General features: G+C 34.0%; 1 protein-coding gene across 1 annotated transcript; it reads left to right on the plus strand.

Moving 5' to 3' along the window:
- The first annotated feature begins 705 nt into the window (after positions 1–705).
- LOC112804130 (glutathione S-transferase U17-like) lies at positions 706–3,285 on the plus strand. Its single transcript, XM_025847531.3, has 2 exons — positions 706–1,057; positions 2,842–3,285. Exons 1-2 carry the CDS (start codon positions 734–736, stop codon positions 3,226–3,228), a joined length of 711 nt encoding a protein of 236 aa, XP_025703316.1. The 5' UTR covers positions 706–733; the 3' UTR covers positions 3,229–3,285.
- Positions 3,286–15,283: the final 11,998 nt, after the last annotated feature.

A 15,283-nucleotide genomic window follows, 5' to 3' on the forward strand; every position in this document is an offset into this window, starting at 1 on the left:
ATCTAAATAAACTAAATGTTACTTTTAAAATAAAAAAATCGTATAAGTTATATTTAAAAATTGGAGAGTAAAATAAAAATATTGAAAATTCTCTATCTGTACCAAATAAAAATAAAAAAAATTGAGAGAAATATTATATAAATTATGTTTTGTATACACCTCTTTAATATATTTTTCACTTTTTAGTATTAAAAGTAACTGGTAAGAAGTGGAGAAAATAAAAAAATTATCTTTATACTATAAAAGAAATAAAAAAGACAATAATATTAGAGAAACAAAAAAATAGTCAAAATTTATCTTATTTAATATTTATTAATTGTCATAACAATTAATAAATACTAAATAAGATAAACTATAACTATTTTTTATTGATTTTCTTTAGTTATCAAATATTTTTATTCATCTTTTTCTTTAATTTGCTTTAAGTCTTATATTACTTTTAGTATTAAAGTAACATTTAATTTATTTTAGATTCATTTCATTTACATTATTTTTTGCTTATTATTTTATTTTTTCCTTAATGTTTGAAGTCTAACTTATCCATAACATTTTGACTGCCTTAATTATATTTCTGTTATTTTATATATTTTTATTTATATTTGCTTTATTTTTGTTTTAATATATATATATATATATATATATATATATATATATATACTTACGCTTTGCTTGATGAGCGGTAACCTAATAGATAACAGAGTTTCAATAATTTACCCTTTCAATAATAATAGTGATGGCAGCAAAAAGTAGTGACTTGAAGCTTTTGGGTGGATGGTTCAGTCCATTTGTGACAAGGGTGAAGATTGCACTTAATATTAAAGGATTGGAATATGAGAACATTGAAGAGGACTTGAACTCCAAAAGTGATCTTCTTCTTCGTTCCAATCCTGTGCACAAGAAAATTCCAGTTCTAATTCATGGTGACAAACCCATATGTGAATCCTCAATCATACTTCAATATATTGATGAGGTTTGGTCCAATGCTCCTTCTATCCTTCCTCAAGATGCTTATGACAGAGCAATTGCTACATTCTGGGTTTCATACATTGATGATAAGGTGCTTTATTTATATATCTCTTTCTTTATATAAAGGATTTATAATATGAAATGTCCTTTTGGTTAAATGTGATTCTTATTGTTCTAAGACTATTCATGTGTGATTTTAAATTTTTGTAAGTATTCTTTTAAGAAAAAGTCTAAAAAACCAATTATAATATAAACGAAGTAAATTAATTTTTTCTATTTTTTATTTTAAAATTCGAAAAACTATGATAATGAGGGGTTATTTTTTTTATAACGAATTTATTTTTCACTTATTCAACTAATTGGTTAGGTTGAAATTGATTTCACTCCTAATTGATTTTCTAGTAAAATTCTTTTTCTAAAGGCCTATCGATTTGCATTAATTGTATACGAAGTTGATTCAAATTAAAATTCTAAAAGAAAAAAAAGTTACCAAAAAAAGGTTAAATAGAAGACCAGTAAAAAATAGAAATCTCTTTGTAATTAAAAAAAGAAAAATTTAGAAGGCCAGCAACTTTATTAAATTTTGACTAACATGTAATCAGTAAAAGAAAAATGAATAATTTTATACTATTAGATAAAATCTCACACCATTAAAAACATCATTAATAATTACTTAATGATTACAAATCACAAAAATTACTGATCCCTAACACTCTTTTTTTAAAAATATAAATACACATAAAACATAAGTTATAATATATATGTTTGTACATGTTATTTTATATATTTTTTAATAAATAATTAATTACTGGAATAATTAAAAGTCTCACATAAGATAATCAAACATTATTTAATATAGAATAATCAAATAATGTTTTTGACGCACCATAGTTAACTTTTTTTTCATGAACATAAAGAATGCATTCCTATACAGCGGTTGATTGGTGTATTACATGAAAGATGATTGTCACGATACAATGGCTGTTTTGTGTTCGTGAAAACATTTAATTACAGCCTGTAAAAATGTTAGATTATTTACTTATGCATGACATGTTTGATTGTAATATTAAACTATGACATTTATATTATTCTAATGGCTAATTATTTTATTAAAAAATGTGTAAATTACTAGATATAAATATACGCAATTATATGATGATTGATTTGGTAATTAATTTTTTGTGTTCGTAGAGCATTTTTATTTATCATAACTATAGACGGTTCAAATTTTAAATATTTATTTTTAAATTAATTTGTAAATAAAATATTATTAAATTTATTATTTTTGAAATTATATAATGACAAATTTAGTCACTGAATTTCATTATTCGTGTATATTTTTATTTACCATAAATACAAATAGTTTAAGATTAAAAATGTTTATTTATAAATTGATTTGTGAGTAGGATATATCAAATTTATTATTCCTAAAAAGTAAAAACCTTTAAATCAAAGAAAAATATTACGTGACCAACATTTTTTTATTTAAACCAATACTAGCTAATTTTTTTTATTTTTTCCCACTAAAAATATTAACCTGGTAATATTTCGCTAAATCAAAATCACCATAAAATATACAAAAACCAGCCAATAATATTATAAAATATAACTTTTAGAGACTACATGCTTATTTAAGTCTATTTGTGTGAATATCTGATCTTTTTCGAAAATGTTTGGTAATAATAAAAAAAAATCAGTTAAAAACAGCTATAATTTGTCTTATTTAGTATTCATTAAGTGTTACGATTATTAATGAATGTTAAATAAGGCAAGTTCTAGCAGTTTTTTTGTCTCCCTAACATTATTGTTCCTTTTTAACTTTGGTTTTAATTCATCAATTTACTTTTTGCATTTAAATTTGGGTGTACGTAGTAGTTATTACTTTGCATGAGAAACATTCTACTGGCTTTTGAAGATGAAGAGGAAAGGAAGCCACACTCCGAGCAATTGGAGGAAGAAATACTTGTGAAGTTGGAAGAGGCATTTGGAAAATGCAGTGAAAAAAAGCCCTTCTTTGGAGGGAGCAAGGTTGGAATCACTGACATTGCCTTTGGGAGCTTCTTGCCTTCTCTACGTGTGTTAGAAGAGATGAATGGAAAGAAGGTCCTCACCAACGACAAGTTTCCAGGGTTGGTGAATTGGGCTACGAATTTTATTGCGAATTCTGCTGTGACTGGAACTCTTCCAGAGATTGACAAGCTTGCTTTGTTTTGTAAGGCTCTTCGACAAAAACGGCTTATTGCTAAAGCTGCTGCCAAGTAAAATGTTATTGAAATGATGTTGTGAGACCATGTAATTTTCTTTTCTCCTTAGTTTGAATATTATGTTTCTATGATGGCTTCTTTTTCATCTATTTATTTAGAAAATGTATAGGTAGACAATAAAAATACTAAACAATGTGAATAATGAATATATTAGATATTCAATTCACTAGATGTACGGATGGTTATCCTAATATTAAAATTTAGGTGGATAATTTGAGGGTGTAATATGTTTTTATTTTATTGGACTAATTTTAGAACCCATTATTCATATTGTTCACAAAGACCATTGTCTACCTAACAAAGTCTATTTATTTGTTACGGGAGATGATCTTGTTAATAACATCAGTATTATGGTACTCGAGTATTAGTGTAATTCATATTATACTGAACTATTTGGAAAAGAATAAATGATTAGTTATTTAGGTATATACTAATTAGCTACTAAAATCAACCACGATAGTTTTATATATTATACATACACAATCTCTGAAAAATTTAAACCTTAATTCCCACTCCTATACATGCACTAAATGTATTACCATCTACCTCACAAGCCCCAAAACAACTGCCTCCTCCATTCTCAGTCACGATTTGCTCTCACCTATGCCCGCTACTTCTTCATCTTTTTCGTCTTCCCACTTCAAGAAAAAATATTCTTAGCGACAAATTTTTAGTGGCAATAATATTATTATTGCAATTTCTCTTCTTAAAATTATTTTTTAGTAACAATTATATATTTGTCATTAATACTATAGATTATAATGGCCATTTCAGCTATTGTCACTAAAAAAAGTTAAAATTTAAAAAATAACAAAAAAGGTCTAAACTGTGAAATGCGGTAACATCACACTCTTAGTGCCTCGTCACTCCCCCTCACACAAAATCACTCTCTTAGTACCTTATTCTCTTTGAAAAGTGATAACCACACACTAATTGTTCTCTCACATTTTTATCATTCCGTGTTTTTCATTGTTCAAATCTCTTTACAGTTTTCATCTCAATCTTAATCGCGCTCTGAATCTTTTTTCGAACAAACTTGTGCTGATTTCTATTGAAATCTCAATCGCGCTCTAGTAATCAGGTATGAGTTACTTGATTCTCCCTTAATTCTGATTCTTGTGCTTCCAATTTGTGTTCTATTGCATCATTTTCCCATAACTCTTATCAATTTGTGTTCTAATGCACTTATTGCATGTTGAACTCATAATTGAGTGATTTAGAATCAAAATTTTGATGGTTTTCTTCATTCAATGATTCAGCAATGCGTTATCAATTTCAAATTTTAATAATTCATTTTTTTTCCTTTATCATTTTTTCTTTGATTTTTCAAACTTCTTTGGAATTCATCGCAATTGTGGTATTACTACAAGAAAAATGCTGAGTACCATTGGTTTTGCAATCAAATTTAGAGTCTTGCGTTAGCATCGGCTTTATTGATGGATTCATAGAGGATTTTGTTATACAATTTGTCCAACGGTAAATTCGTAGGTAATACTTGGAGAAAAAAGGGGATGGAATAGCCGCGAACTTTATCATGGGATTTACCGTCAAAAAAATTTGACGGTAAGATATTTTAGTTAAACATTGCATTTTGGTGACACTGATACATGAGTATCTTAAGCACTTTTCATTGGCATTTCTTATAGAGAATTAATAACTTATGCTTGATAACTATATGATTTTCAAGGCTATTATATTAGTACTTTAATTTTCTTGGTTTCAAGATTCTTATAGGAAAATGTTAGAAAAAGAGAAGCAAAAGAATGAGGAGGAACCAAGAATTGAAGACAAGTGCAATGAGAATTTGTGGATGTAGTCAACTCTGACCTTTTCACACTTCAATGGGCATTACTTGAGCTATAGAGATCCAAATAATGCGGTTCTAGCGAAATTAGAAAGCTAACTTTCAAAACTTTCCAACGATATATAATAGTTTATGCCTTCTCTCTAGCATCATAGCGCTAAATGCCACAACATTGGCATTTAGCACGAAACCGCGTCCAGCTTCAATTCTTCTCGGGACTCCCGGTTCTAAATGCCACTCCTCCGGTGTTTAGCACCAAACCTGAAGAAAGCAGCATCAGAATTGCACCAGAAGAGGCATTTAGAGCCAAGGGGTGCTAAACGCTAGCAACAAGGCCCAGAGTGCAATTTCACGCTATTATAAAAGAAATAGCGCCATTTCTGATGGGAGGAACTCATTCTCTTTCGTCTTTCATTCATTATTTTTAGGTTTTACACATTAGATTAGGATTTTAATTTTCTGCACTATGGGATTTTAATTTTCTACACTATGGACAACTAAACCTCCATTGTTAAAGTTAGGAGCTCTGTTTACTTTAATGGATTGATAATTATATATTATTCTACTCTTAATTAATGCTTTGATTTTTATTTAAGAATTGGTTTCATTTTTCATCCTAAGGATTCGTGATTATTGGAAAATAACTTTAATCTTACTTGAATTCTATTTGAGTATTAGAAAAGTTATATCATTATAATTACAGCTTGAAATCAATCTCTCATAATCCTTAATTGCCTGGGCTTAATGTGGTATGTGACATATAACTGCATCATGCTTTTGGGTTCTTAAGGTTTGTGTGGCTTTAAATAAGAAATTAGACTTAACCCTCCAATGTAATTGAGTGATCAAGGAATTGACAATCGGTTAGATTAGAAAAGATTGGATTGCCTAGGAATAGGAATTTAATCACTCAGGGTTTGCCATAAACATAATCATTGCATGATCAAAATAGTTGACATTGAATATTAATCCGAGCATTTAAACATCTCCAAAGCCTTAACTCCATTCTCACATTGTTTTCTCAACCATTATCATTCACTTTCCTTAGTTTATTGCTTTTTATGCTATTTGATAATCAAAACTCTCATTTCAATTTGTTTAACTAGAATAGCTAATCAACCATTGCTTTCTTAGTCCGTTAATTTTCGTGGGATCAATACTCACTCACCGTGAGCTATTACTTGGTACAACCCAGTTCACTTGCTGGTAAGTTGTGGCTTGAAACTTCACACCAAGTTTTTGGCGCCGTTGCCAAGGAATAATTGTGATTAACATCTACCAATTGATTGATTACCTAGATTAGCCACTTTTTTTTCTATTTTCTCTTCATAAAAAAATTTCCTTTTCATTCTCTCATATTTTCTTTCCTTTTTACCACATGGTGCATTTAATTCTTTTTGGTGTTTTGTGCTAAGAAAAATAATGGAAAGAGATCACATGGATTACTACTCACACTCAAGGAATGATTCATATTATTGTGGATGGAAGAATTATTCGGATTTTGATTGGAAAAGTCAAGGCCAAGGAAACTACAGTAATCCATATTCCATCTATCAAGAACCATCATCTCCTTACTTATACCAAGAACTATCATCTCTTTATTCATACCAAAAGCCATTATCTCCTTATTCATATCAGGAACCATCCTCCAATTATTCATATCAAGAATCACTATCTCCTTATTCATACCAAGGACCACCACCTCTCTATCTATACCAAGAACTATCATCTTTTTGTTCATATAAAAAACCATCAGCTCTTGATCTTGCCATAAAAGAACTAAAGAACACTGCTCAAAATTACATACATGATATAAAAATGAGTGTCAAAAATATAAAGAAACATGTAGAGTTGATTACCAAGCATTGGGCAAAGAAACAAGCAAACTCCCTCCCAAGAGAAGCAATGCAAATTCCTACAAGAGAATGTGAGGGAATCATTCAAAGGATTCCATCCTCCAGTGAATCAAAGAGCTACATAGGAGTTTATTTAATTGAACCAATAATTCAAGAAGTTCTTGATGAAGGGGTTCTTCCAAACACCGCACAACACTTAAGTCCCGAAAAAGAAGAAGAGTTAGAAGTGCAAGAGCAAGACCAAGACACCCCTGTACCAAGTGAAATTCCAATGAAGAAGGGGGTAGTGGAAGAATACAAGCTTAGGATTTCATATCCTTAAAGGCTACAAGAGATGACAAAGGAACATGCAACATCCTTTCCAAGAGATACAATACAAGATTCTATGGAAGCATGTGAGGAAATCAAGCAAAGGAGTTCATTCTCTAGTGAATTAGAGAACTCTCCACCCTCACACATGGAAGAAGAGGAAGATGCACAAACAAAGGAGGTATCCATGCACACTCCATGCTTGCACATTCTAATAATTAAGGAGAAAGCCATACAAGTCCTTTTATCTATGCATGCAAGCTTCTGGGAGGAAAAATCTGAATGCACCACCTACATTTGAATTAAGGTCTTCTCCGCCAACACTTGAATATACTTTCTTTGGTCCTAGTGAATCAGAGAGTTGTATGGGGATGCTTTTTGGTGGGTATCTCTTTATCTCCTCATGTCCACTGAAGTCATTTCTCTTAACCAACTAGAAGAAGAGGAAGAAACTTCAAGAACTAACCATTAAGCTAGTGACGTTAAATAAGCACTTGTTGGGAGGCAACCCAGCATTAGGTAATTTCTTTTCATTTTTCTTTTTTTTTTTGCTGTACTTCATGTTGCATATGTATTCCATGGATTAAGTTTGATGTTGCTACAATAAACATGATGCTTGCACTTCACTGGATACTTGGCTCGGCCTCTCATTGATTGTGTCATACTAAGTTTGGTGTTCTCACACCAACTTTGGTGTTGCCATACTTCACCCATGCAAGGTCCACTTTGCCCGTACCAATACATTAGCAATATGTTTATTTTGCTTTATTTTGTCTTTCCTTTCATTTTTTTTAATTTTGTATGTTTTATTTGAATGAGCTTCCGCTTTGCTTTCTTATATCCACTAGACAATCATGATTATTCTTATTTTTATCACCGCTATTTTTCTTTGTTGCTTGAGGACAAGTAATCATTCTAAGTTTAGTGTTGGAGGCTATGCTCTACATAGCCTAAAAGGATAATAAAAAGGAATATGAGGAAGATGATGGCAATAAGAACTAAGGTTGTTGACTTCTATTTGTTTCCTTCCTTTTTAATAATCTGCAATGTGATCTTGTTCTATCCTATACAATACATTTATGAGTGTTGTTAATCAAGTGCATATTATTACTTGTTCATCACAATCCACAATTATAATTGTGCTTGCTCCTAAAGGTGGGCAAGGATCATTTGCCAAGAAAGAACAAAAAGAGAAAGGGATTAATCATAAAGAGAATGATAATATAAATTTGGAAGGCCAAACTAACTAAGAATGTTCAACACAAGTTGAGCCAAATTGCTTGAGACCTTAATCTAGAGGACTATTATGGAATTTTTACACTTGACAAAGTCTTGAAGGAGCAACACGTAATGAAAAAAAGAAAGAAAAAAGAAAAGGGGTTGAGAAAAAAGCCAAAGGCTCTAAGTACCTTTGATGCGCGTAAATTTTGTCGATATAGAATTTATCAATAAATTCCGTTGTGAGTATAGTCTAAACCAACAAGAAATCGTGCATACAAACTTAGGAAATGTGTCACCACAATTCAAAATCAATAACCGGGAGTAGAATCCCAGGTTGTTCCTCCTAGGAGTTGCCCTAAGATGCACATCATTGGTTAGGAGTTCTCTTGGTGTTTTTGGAGTTGAATACAAGGAAAGTAAATGAGCATGAATTAAAGCAACGGGCAATTAACAATTGGACTAAGTAGAACAAGAAATTAAGCTAACAAGAACAAATGATAATCAATCAATATAAAATCCTTCGCTATGGGTGAGAATTGGAATTCTTATCATCATTGCCACCATCAATTGTGATAAGAATTGGTTATTGCTCCACTTAATTAACCTCTAACTATGAAGAAAAGTCAAGTGGAGATAATCAATTTGAATCTACAAGTCCTAGTCAAATCCTAAGGAAAGATTAGCTTTAGTAACATCCAAATCAACTAGCAATTTCCAATTGTCAATCAACAAGAGAATTTGACAATTCAAGTGTCTCCAATCTCCCAACCCCCAAGCCAAGAGTGAAAATCTACTCCATAACTATAGTTGACAATTTCTAGCTCAAACACTTGGTAAGCAATATTGGAAGACATTGTGAAATTGAGAAGAAAAATCCAAATCAAGGTTATCTACTACAAACAATTAACTACAATCAAGAAATTGACAATAATTAACATGAAATTCCTCAATGCATTAATAGAAATCAAAGTAAACAAGATCCAAATCCAAGATCTACAATACTAGAGTAAATAGCATTAAATGAGAGTAGAAGAATGAGATCTACAAATTGAAACAACATAAAATTGAAATCAAAATAGATCTAACCAAAGGATCCAAGTGAATTTGAAATTGAGAAAGCTAGAACCTAGAGAGAAGTGAGAGTTTCTCTCTCTACAAACATAAACTCCAAAACTAGCTAATAATTGATGAGCGGATAATTTATACGCTTTTTGGCATTATTTTTAGTATGTTTTAGTTAGTTTTTATTATATTTTTATTAGTTTTTATTTAAAATTCACTTTTCTGGACTTTACTATGAGTTTGTGTGTTTTTCTATGATTTCAGGTATTTTCTGGCTGAAATTGAGGGAGCTGAGCAAAAATCTGATTCAGAGGCTGAAAAGGACTGCAGATGCTGTTGGATTCTGACCTCCCTACACTCGAAGTGGATTTTCTGGAGCTACAGAAGCCCAATTGGCGCGCTCTCAATTGCGTTGAAAAGTAGACATCCTGGACTTTCCAGCTATATATAATAGTCCATACTTTGCCTGAGATTTGATGGCTCAAACCGGCGTTCCAAATCAGCTCAAGACTGCCCAGCGTTTAACGCCGGAACTGGCACAGAAGTGGGAGTTAAACGCCCAAACTGGCACAAAAGCTGGCGTTTAACTCTAAGAAAAGTCTCTACACATAGAAGCTTCAATGCTCAGCCCAAGCACACACCAAGTGGGCCCGGAAGTGGATTTTTACGTCATTTACTCATATTTGTAAACCCTAAGCTACTAGTTCTCTATAAATAGGACCTTTTGCTATTGTATTATCATCTTTGGATGGCTAGTTCTCAGATCATGGGGGCTGGCCTCTCGGCCATAACTAGACCTTGTTCTTATGTATTTTCAACGGTGGAGTTTCTACACACCATAGATTAAGGTGTGGAGCTCTGCTGTACCTCGAGTATTAATGCAATTACTATTGTTCTTCTATTCAATTCAGCTTATTCTTGTTCTAAGATATTCATTCGCACCCAAGAACATGATGAATGTGATGATTATGTGACGCTCATAATCATTTTCACTTATGAACGCGTGCCTGACAACCACTTCTGTTCTACATGCAAACAAGGCTTGAATGTGTATCTCTTGGATTCCTTAATCAGAATCTTCGTGGTATAAGCTAGAATTGATGGCGGCATTCTTGAGAATCCGGAAGGTCTAAACCTTGTCTGTGGTATTCTGAGTAGGATTCAAGCATTGGGGGGCGTTAGTGACAGATGCAAAAGAATCACTGGATTCTATTCCGACATGATCGAGAACCGACAGATGAATAGCCGTGCTGTGACAGAGCGCGTTGAACATTTTCACTGAGAGGACGGGACTGTAGCCATTGACAACGGTGATGCCCAACATACAGCTTACCATGGAAAGGAGTAAGAAGGATTGGATGAAGACAGTAGGAAAGCAGAGAGACGGAAGGGATAAAACATCTCCATACGCTTATCTGAAATTCTCACTAATGAATTACATGAGTATCTCTATCTTTATTTTATTCATCTTTTAATTATTAATCCTCCATAACCATTTGAATCCACCTGACTGAAATTTATAAGATGACCATAGCTTGCTTCATACCAACAATCTCCGTGGGATCGACCCTTACTCGCGTAAGGTTTATTACTTGGACGACCCAGTGCACTTGCTGGTTAGTTGTGCGAAGTTGTGATAAAGAGTTGAGATTGCAACTGAGCGTACTGGTGGACGAAATTGTGATACAAGAGTTCCAGGCACTGTTAGAGAAGCTTTTTCTTTCCACAACTCCGTTCAACTTAACCAGCAAGTGTATTGGGTCATCCAAGTAATACCTTACGTGAGTAAGGGTCGATCCCACAGAGATTGTTGGTATGAAGCAAGCTATGGTCACCTTGTAAATCTCAATTAGGCAGATTAAATGGTTATAGGTTTCAAAAATTAATAATAAATAGAAAATAAAAAGGGATAGAAATACTTATGTAAATCAATAGTGGGAATTTCAGATAAGTGCATGGAGATGCTGTGCTCCTCTTGAATCTCTACTTTCTTATTACATTCATCCAATCCTTCTTACTCCTTTCCATGGCAAGCTGTATGTAGGGCATCACTGTTGTCAATGGCTACATCCCATCCTCTCAGTGAAAATGGTCCTATGCTTTGTCACAGCACGGCTAATCATCTGTCGGTTCTCAATCAGGTTGGAATAGAATCCCTTGATTCTTTTGCGTTTGTCATCACGCCCAGCCTTCAGGAGTTTGAAACTCGTCACAGTCATTCAATCCCAGAATCCTACTCGGAATACCATAGACAAGGTTTAGACTTTTCGGATCCTCATGAATGCCGCCATCTATCTAGCTTATACCACGAAGATTCTGTTGGGGAATCTAAGAGATATGCGCCCTGCCTAGAGTAGAACGGAAGTGGTTGTCAATCACGCGCGTTCATAGGTGAGAATGATGATGAGTGTCACGGATCATCACATTCATCAAAGTGTTGTGCAACGTATATCTTGGAATAAGAATAAAAGAGAATTGAATAAAAAGTAATAGTAATTGTATTGAAACTTGAGGTACAGCAGAGCTCCACACCCTTAATCTATGGTGTGCAGAAACTCCACTGTTGAAAGTACATAAGTGAAAGGTTCAGGCATGGCCGAATGGCCAGTCCCCTAAAACGTGATCAATGGCCTCCTAAGATGAAGAATAAAACAAAACTAAGACCAAAGATGAAACGTGGTCAAAAGACGACTCATACACTAGTAAAAAGTCTTATTTATACTAAACTAGCTACTAGGGTTTACATGAGTAAGTAATTGATGCATAAATCCACTTCCGGGGCCCACTTGGTGTATGCTGGACTGAGCTTGATCTATCCACGAGCTGAGGCTTTTCTTGGAGTTGAACTCCAAGTTATAACGTGTTTTGGGCGTTCAACTCCGGATCATGACGTGTTTCTGGCGTTTAACTCCAGACAGCAGCATGTACTTGGCGTTCAACACCGAGTTACGTCGTCAATTTCCGAATGAAGTATGGACTATTATATATTGCTGGAAAGCTCTGGATGTTTACTTTCCAACGCCGTTGAGAGCACGCCATTTGGAGTTCTGTAGCTCCAGAAAATCCATTTCGAGTGCAGGGAGGTCAGATTCCAACAGCATCAGCAGTTCTTTTGTTAGCCTTTTTCAGAGTTTTGCTCAAGTCCCTCAATTTCAGCCAGAAATTACCTGAAATCATAGAAAAACACACAAACTCATAGTAAAGTCCAAAAATGTGAATTTAACATGAAAACTAATGAAAACATCCCTAAAAGTAGCTTGAACTTACTAAAAACTACCTAAAAACAATGCCAAAAAGCGTATAAATTATCCGCTCATCACAACACCAAACTTAAATTGTTGCTTGTCCCCAAGCAACTGAAAATCAATTAGGATAAAAAGAAGAGAACATACTATAAATTCCAGAATATCAATGAATATTAATTATAATTAGATGAGCGGGACTTGTAGCTTTTTGCTTCTGAACAATTTTGGCATCTCACTTTTTCCTTTGAAGTTTAGAATGATTGGCTTCTCTAGGAACTTAGAATTTCGGATAGTGTTATTGATTTTCCTAGTTAAGCATGTTGATTCTTGAACACAGCTACCTATGAGTCTTGGCTGTGGCCCTAAGCACTTTGTTTTCCAATATTACCACCGGATACATAAATGCCACAGACACATAACTGGGTGAACCTTTTCAGATTGTGACTAAGCTTTGCTAGAGTCCCCAGTTAGTGGTGTCCAGAGCTCTTAAGCACACTCTTTTTGCTTTGGATCACGACTTTAACCATTCAGTCTCAAGCTTTTCACTTGGACTTTCATGACACAAGCACATGGTTAGGGACAGCTTGGTTTAGCCGCTTAGGCCTGGATTTTATTTCCTTGGGCCTCCTATCCATTGATGCTCAAAGCCTTGGATCCTTTTTACCCTTGCCTTTTGGTTTTAAGGGCTATTGGCTTTTTCTGCTTGCTTTTTCTTTTTCTTTCTATTTTTTCGCCATTTTTTTTCACAATTTTTTTTCGCAAGCTTTTGCTATTCACTGCTTTTTCTTGCTTCAAGAATCAATTTCATGATTTTTCAGATTATCAATAACATTTCTCTTATTCATCATTCTTTCAAGATCCAACAATTTTAACATTCATAAACAACAAGATCAAAAATATGCACTGTTCAATCATTCATTCAGAAAACAAAAAGTGTTGTCACCACATCAATAAAATTAAATTAAATTCAAGGATAATTTCGAAATTCATGTACTTCTTGTTCTTTTGAATTAAAACATTTTTCATTTAAGAGAGGTGAAGGATTAATGGAATTATTCATAACTTTAAGACATAGTTACTAAACACTAATGATCATGAAGTAGAGACACAAAACATAAATAAACATGAAGCATAAAGATCGAAAACAGAGAAATAAGAACAAGGAATGAGTCCACCTTAGTGAGGGTGGTGCCTTCTTGAAGAACCAATGGTGCTCTTTGAGCTCCTCTATGTCTCTTCCTTGCTTCTGTTGAATGATTCCTAGTAATTTTGGTGCTCCTATCCTTAGTTGCTCCCAATAATTGTGTGGAGGACAATTTATCCCCTGAGGTATCTTAGGGATCTCTTGATTTGCAGTCAAATGTTCTACCACTGAGCTATAAACCCTTTAGATGAGTCTTTCCATCTCCCATGACTCAGAGGTGGAAGCTTTTGTCTTCCCTTTTCTCTCCTTTTTTTTTTTTGAGGTTTCTCTGGCCTTAGGTGCCATCAATGGTTATGGAAAAACAAAAAGCTATACTTTTACCACACCAAACTTAGAAAATTGCTCGCCCTCGAGCAAGAGAAGAAAGAAAAGATGAAAAAAAAGAAGAAGATATGGAGGAGATGGAGGGTTGTGTGTATTCGGCTATATGGGTGGTATTGGGTGGGAAAGAGATTTTGAATTTTGAAGGTAGGTGGGGTGTATGGGGAAGAGTGGATGGATGTGAGTGGTGAATGGAAAACAGAAGGGATGACCATGAATGGAGAGAGATAGGGCGAGGTAGGTGGGGATCCTGTGAGGTCCACAGATCCTGAGATGATCCTGTGGGGTCCACAGATCCTGAGGTGTCAAGGAATTCCATCCCTGCACCAAATAGGCATGTAAAATACCTTTGCACACCATTCTGGCGTTTAAACACCGAGTGGTGCACATTCTGGGCGATCAACGCCCACATGTAACATGTTTCTGGCGTTGAACGCCAGTTTCATGCTTGTTGCTGGCGTTCAGCGCCAGCTTTTCCTCTAGGCACATTTCTGGCGTTCAAACGCCAGAATGTTACTTGTTTCTGGCGTTCAGCACCAGATTCATGCTCTGTTTTGGCATTGAACGCCAGCCAGATGCACCTTACTGGCATTGAACGCCAGCCTGTGCTTCCTCCAGGGTATGATTTTTCTTCTGCTGTTTTTGATTCTGTTTTTAATTTTTCTATTTTTTTCATGACTCCACATGATCATGTACCTAATAAAACACAAAATAACAATAAAATAAAAATTAGATAAATAAAATTGGGTTGCCTCCCAACAAGCGCTTCTTTAATGTCAATAGCTTGACAGTGGCTCTCATGGAGCCACAAAGGTGATTAGGTCAATGTTGTATAGTCCCAACACCAAACTTAGAGTTTGGATATGGGATCTTGACACCAAACTTAGAGTTTGGTTGTGGCCTCCCAACACCAAACTTAGAGTTTGACTGTGGGGGCCCTTCTTGACTCTGAATTGAGAGAAGCTCTTCATGTTTACTCTCTTTTGTCACAGAGGGATGGCCATGTGCCTTAAACACAAGGTAGTCCCCAT

Source organism: Arachis hypogaea, chromosome 5 (genome assembly GCF_003086295.3).
Source record: "Arachis hypogaea cultivar Tifrunner chromosome 5, arahy.Tifrunner.gnm2.J5K5, whole genome shotgun sequence".
Taxonomy (NCBI): Eukaryota; Viridiplantae; Streptophyta; class Magnoliopsida; order Fabales; family Fabaceae; genus Arachis; species Arachis hypogaea.

Excerpts from the sequence above, each read along its gene's own strand:
- LOC112804130 (XM_025847531.3), top strand. The coding sequence starts at position 734 with ATGGCAGCAAAAAGTAGTGACTTGAAGCTTTTGGGTGGATGGTTCAGT. Across the intron at positions 1,058-2,841 it reads TTTCATACATTGATGATAAG|TTATTACTTTGCATGAGAAA; the intron begins GTGCTTTATTTA and ends TGTACGTAGTAG.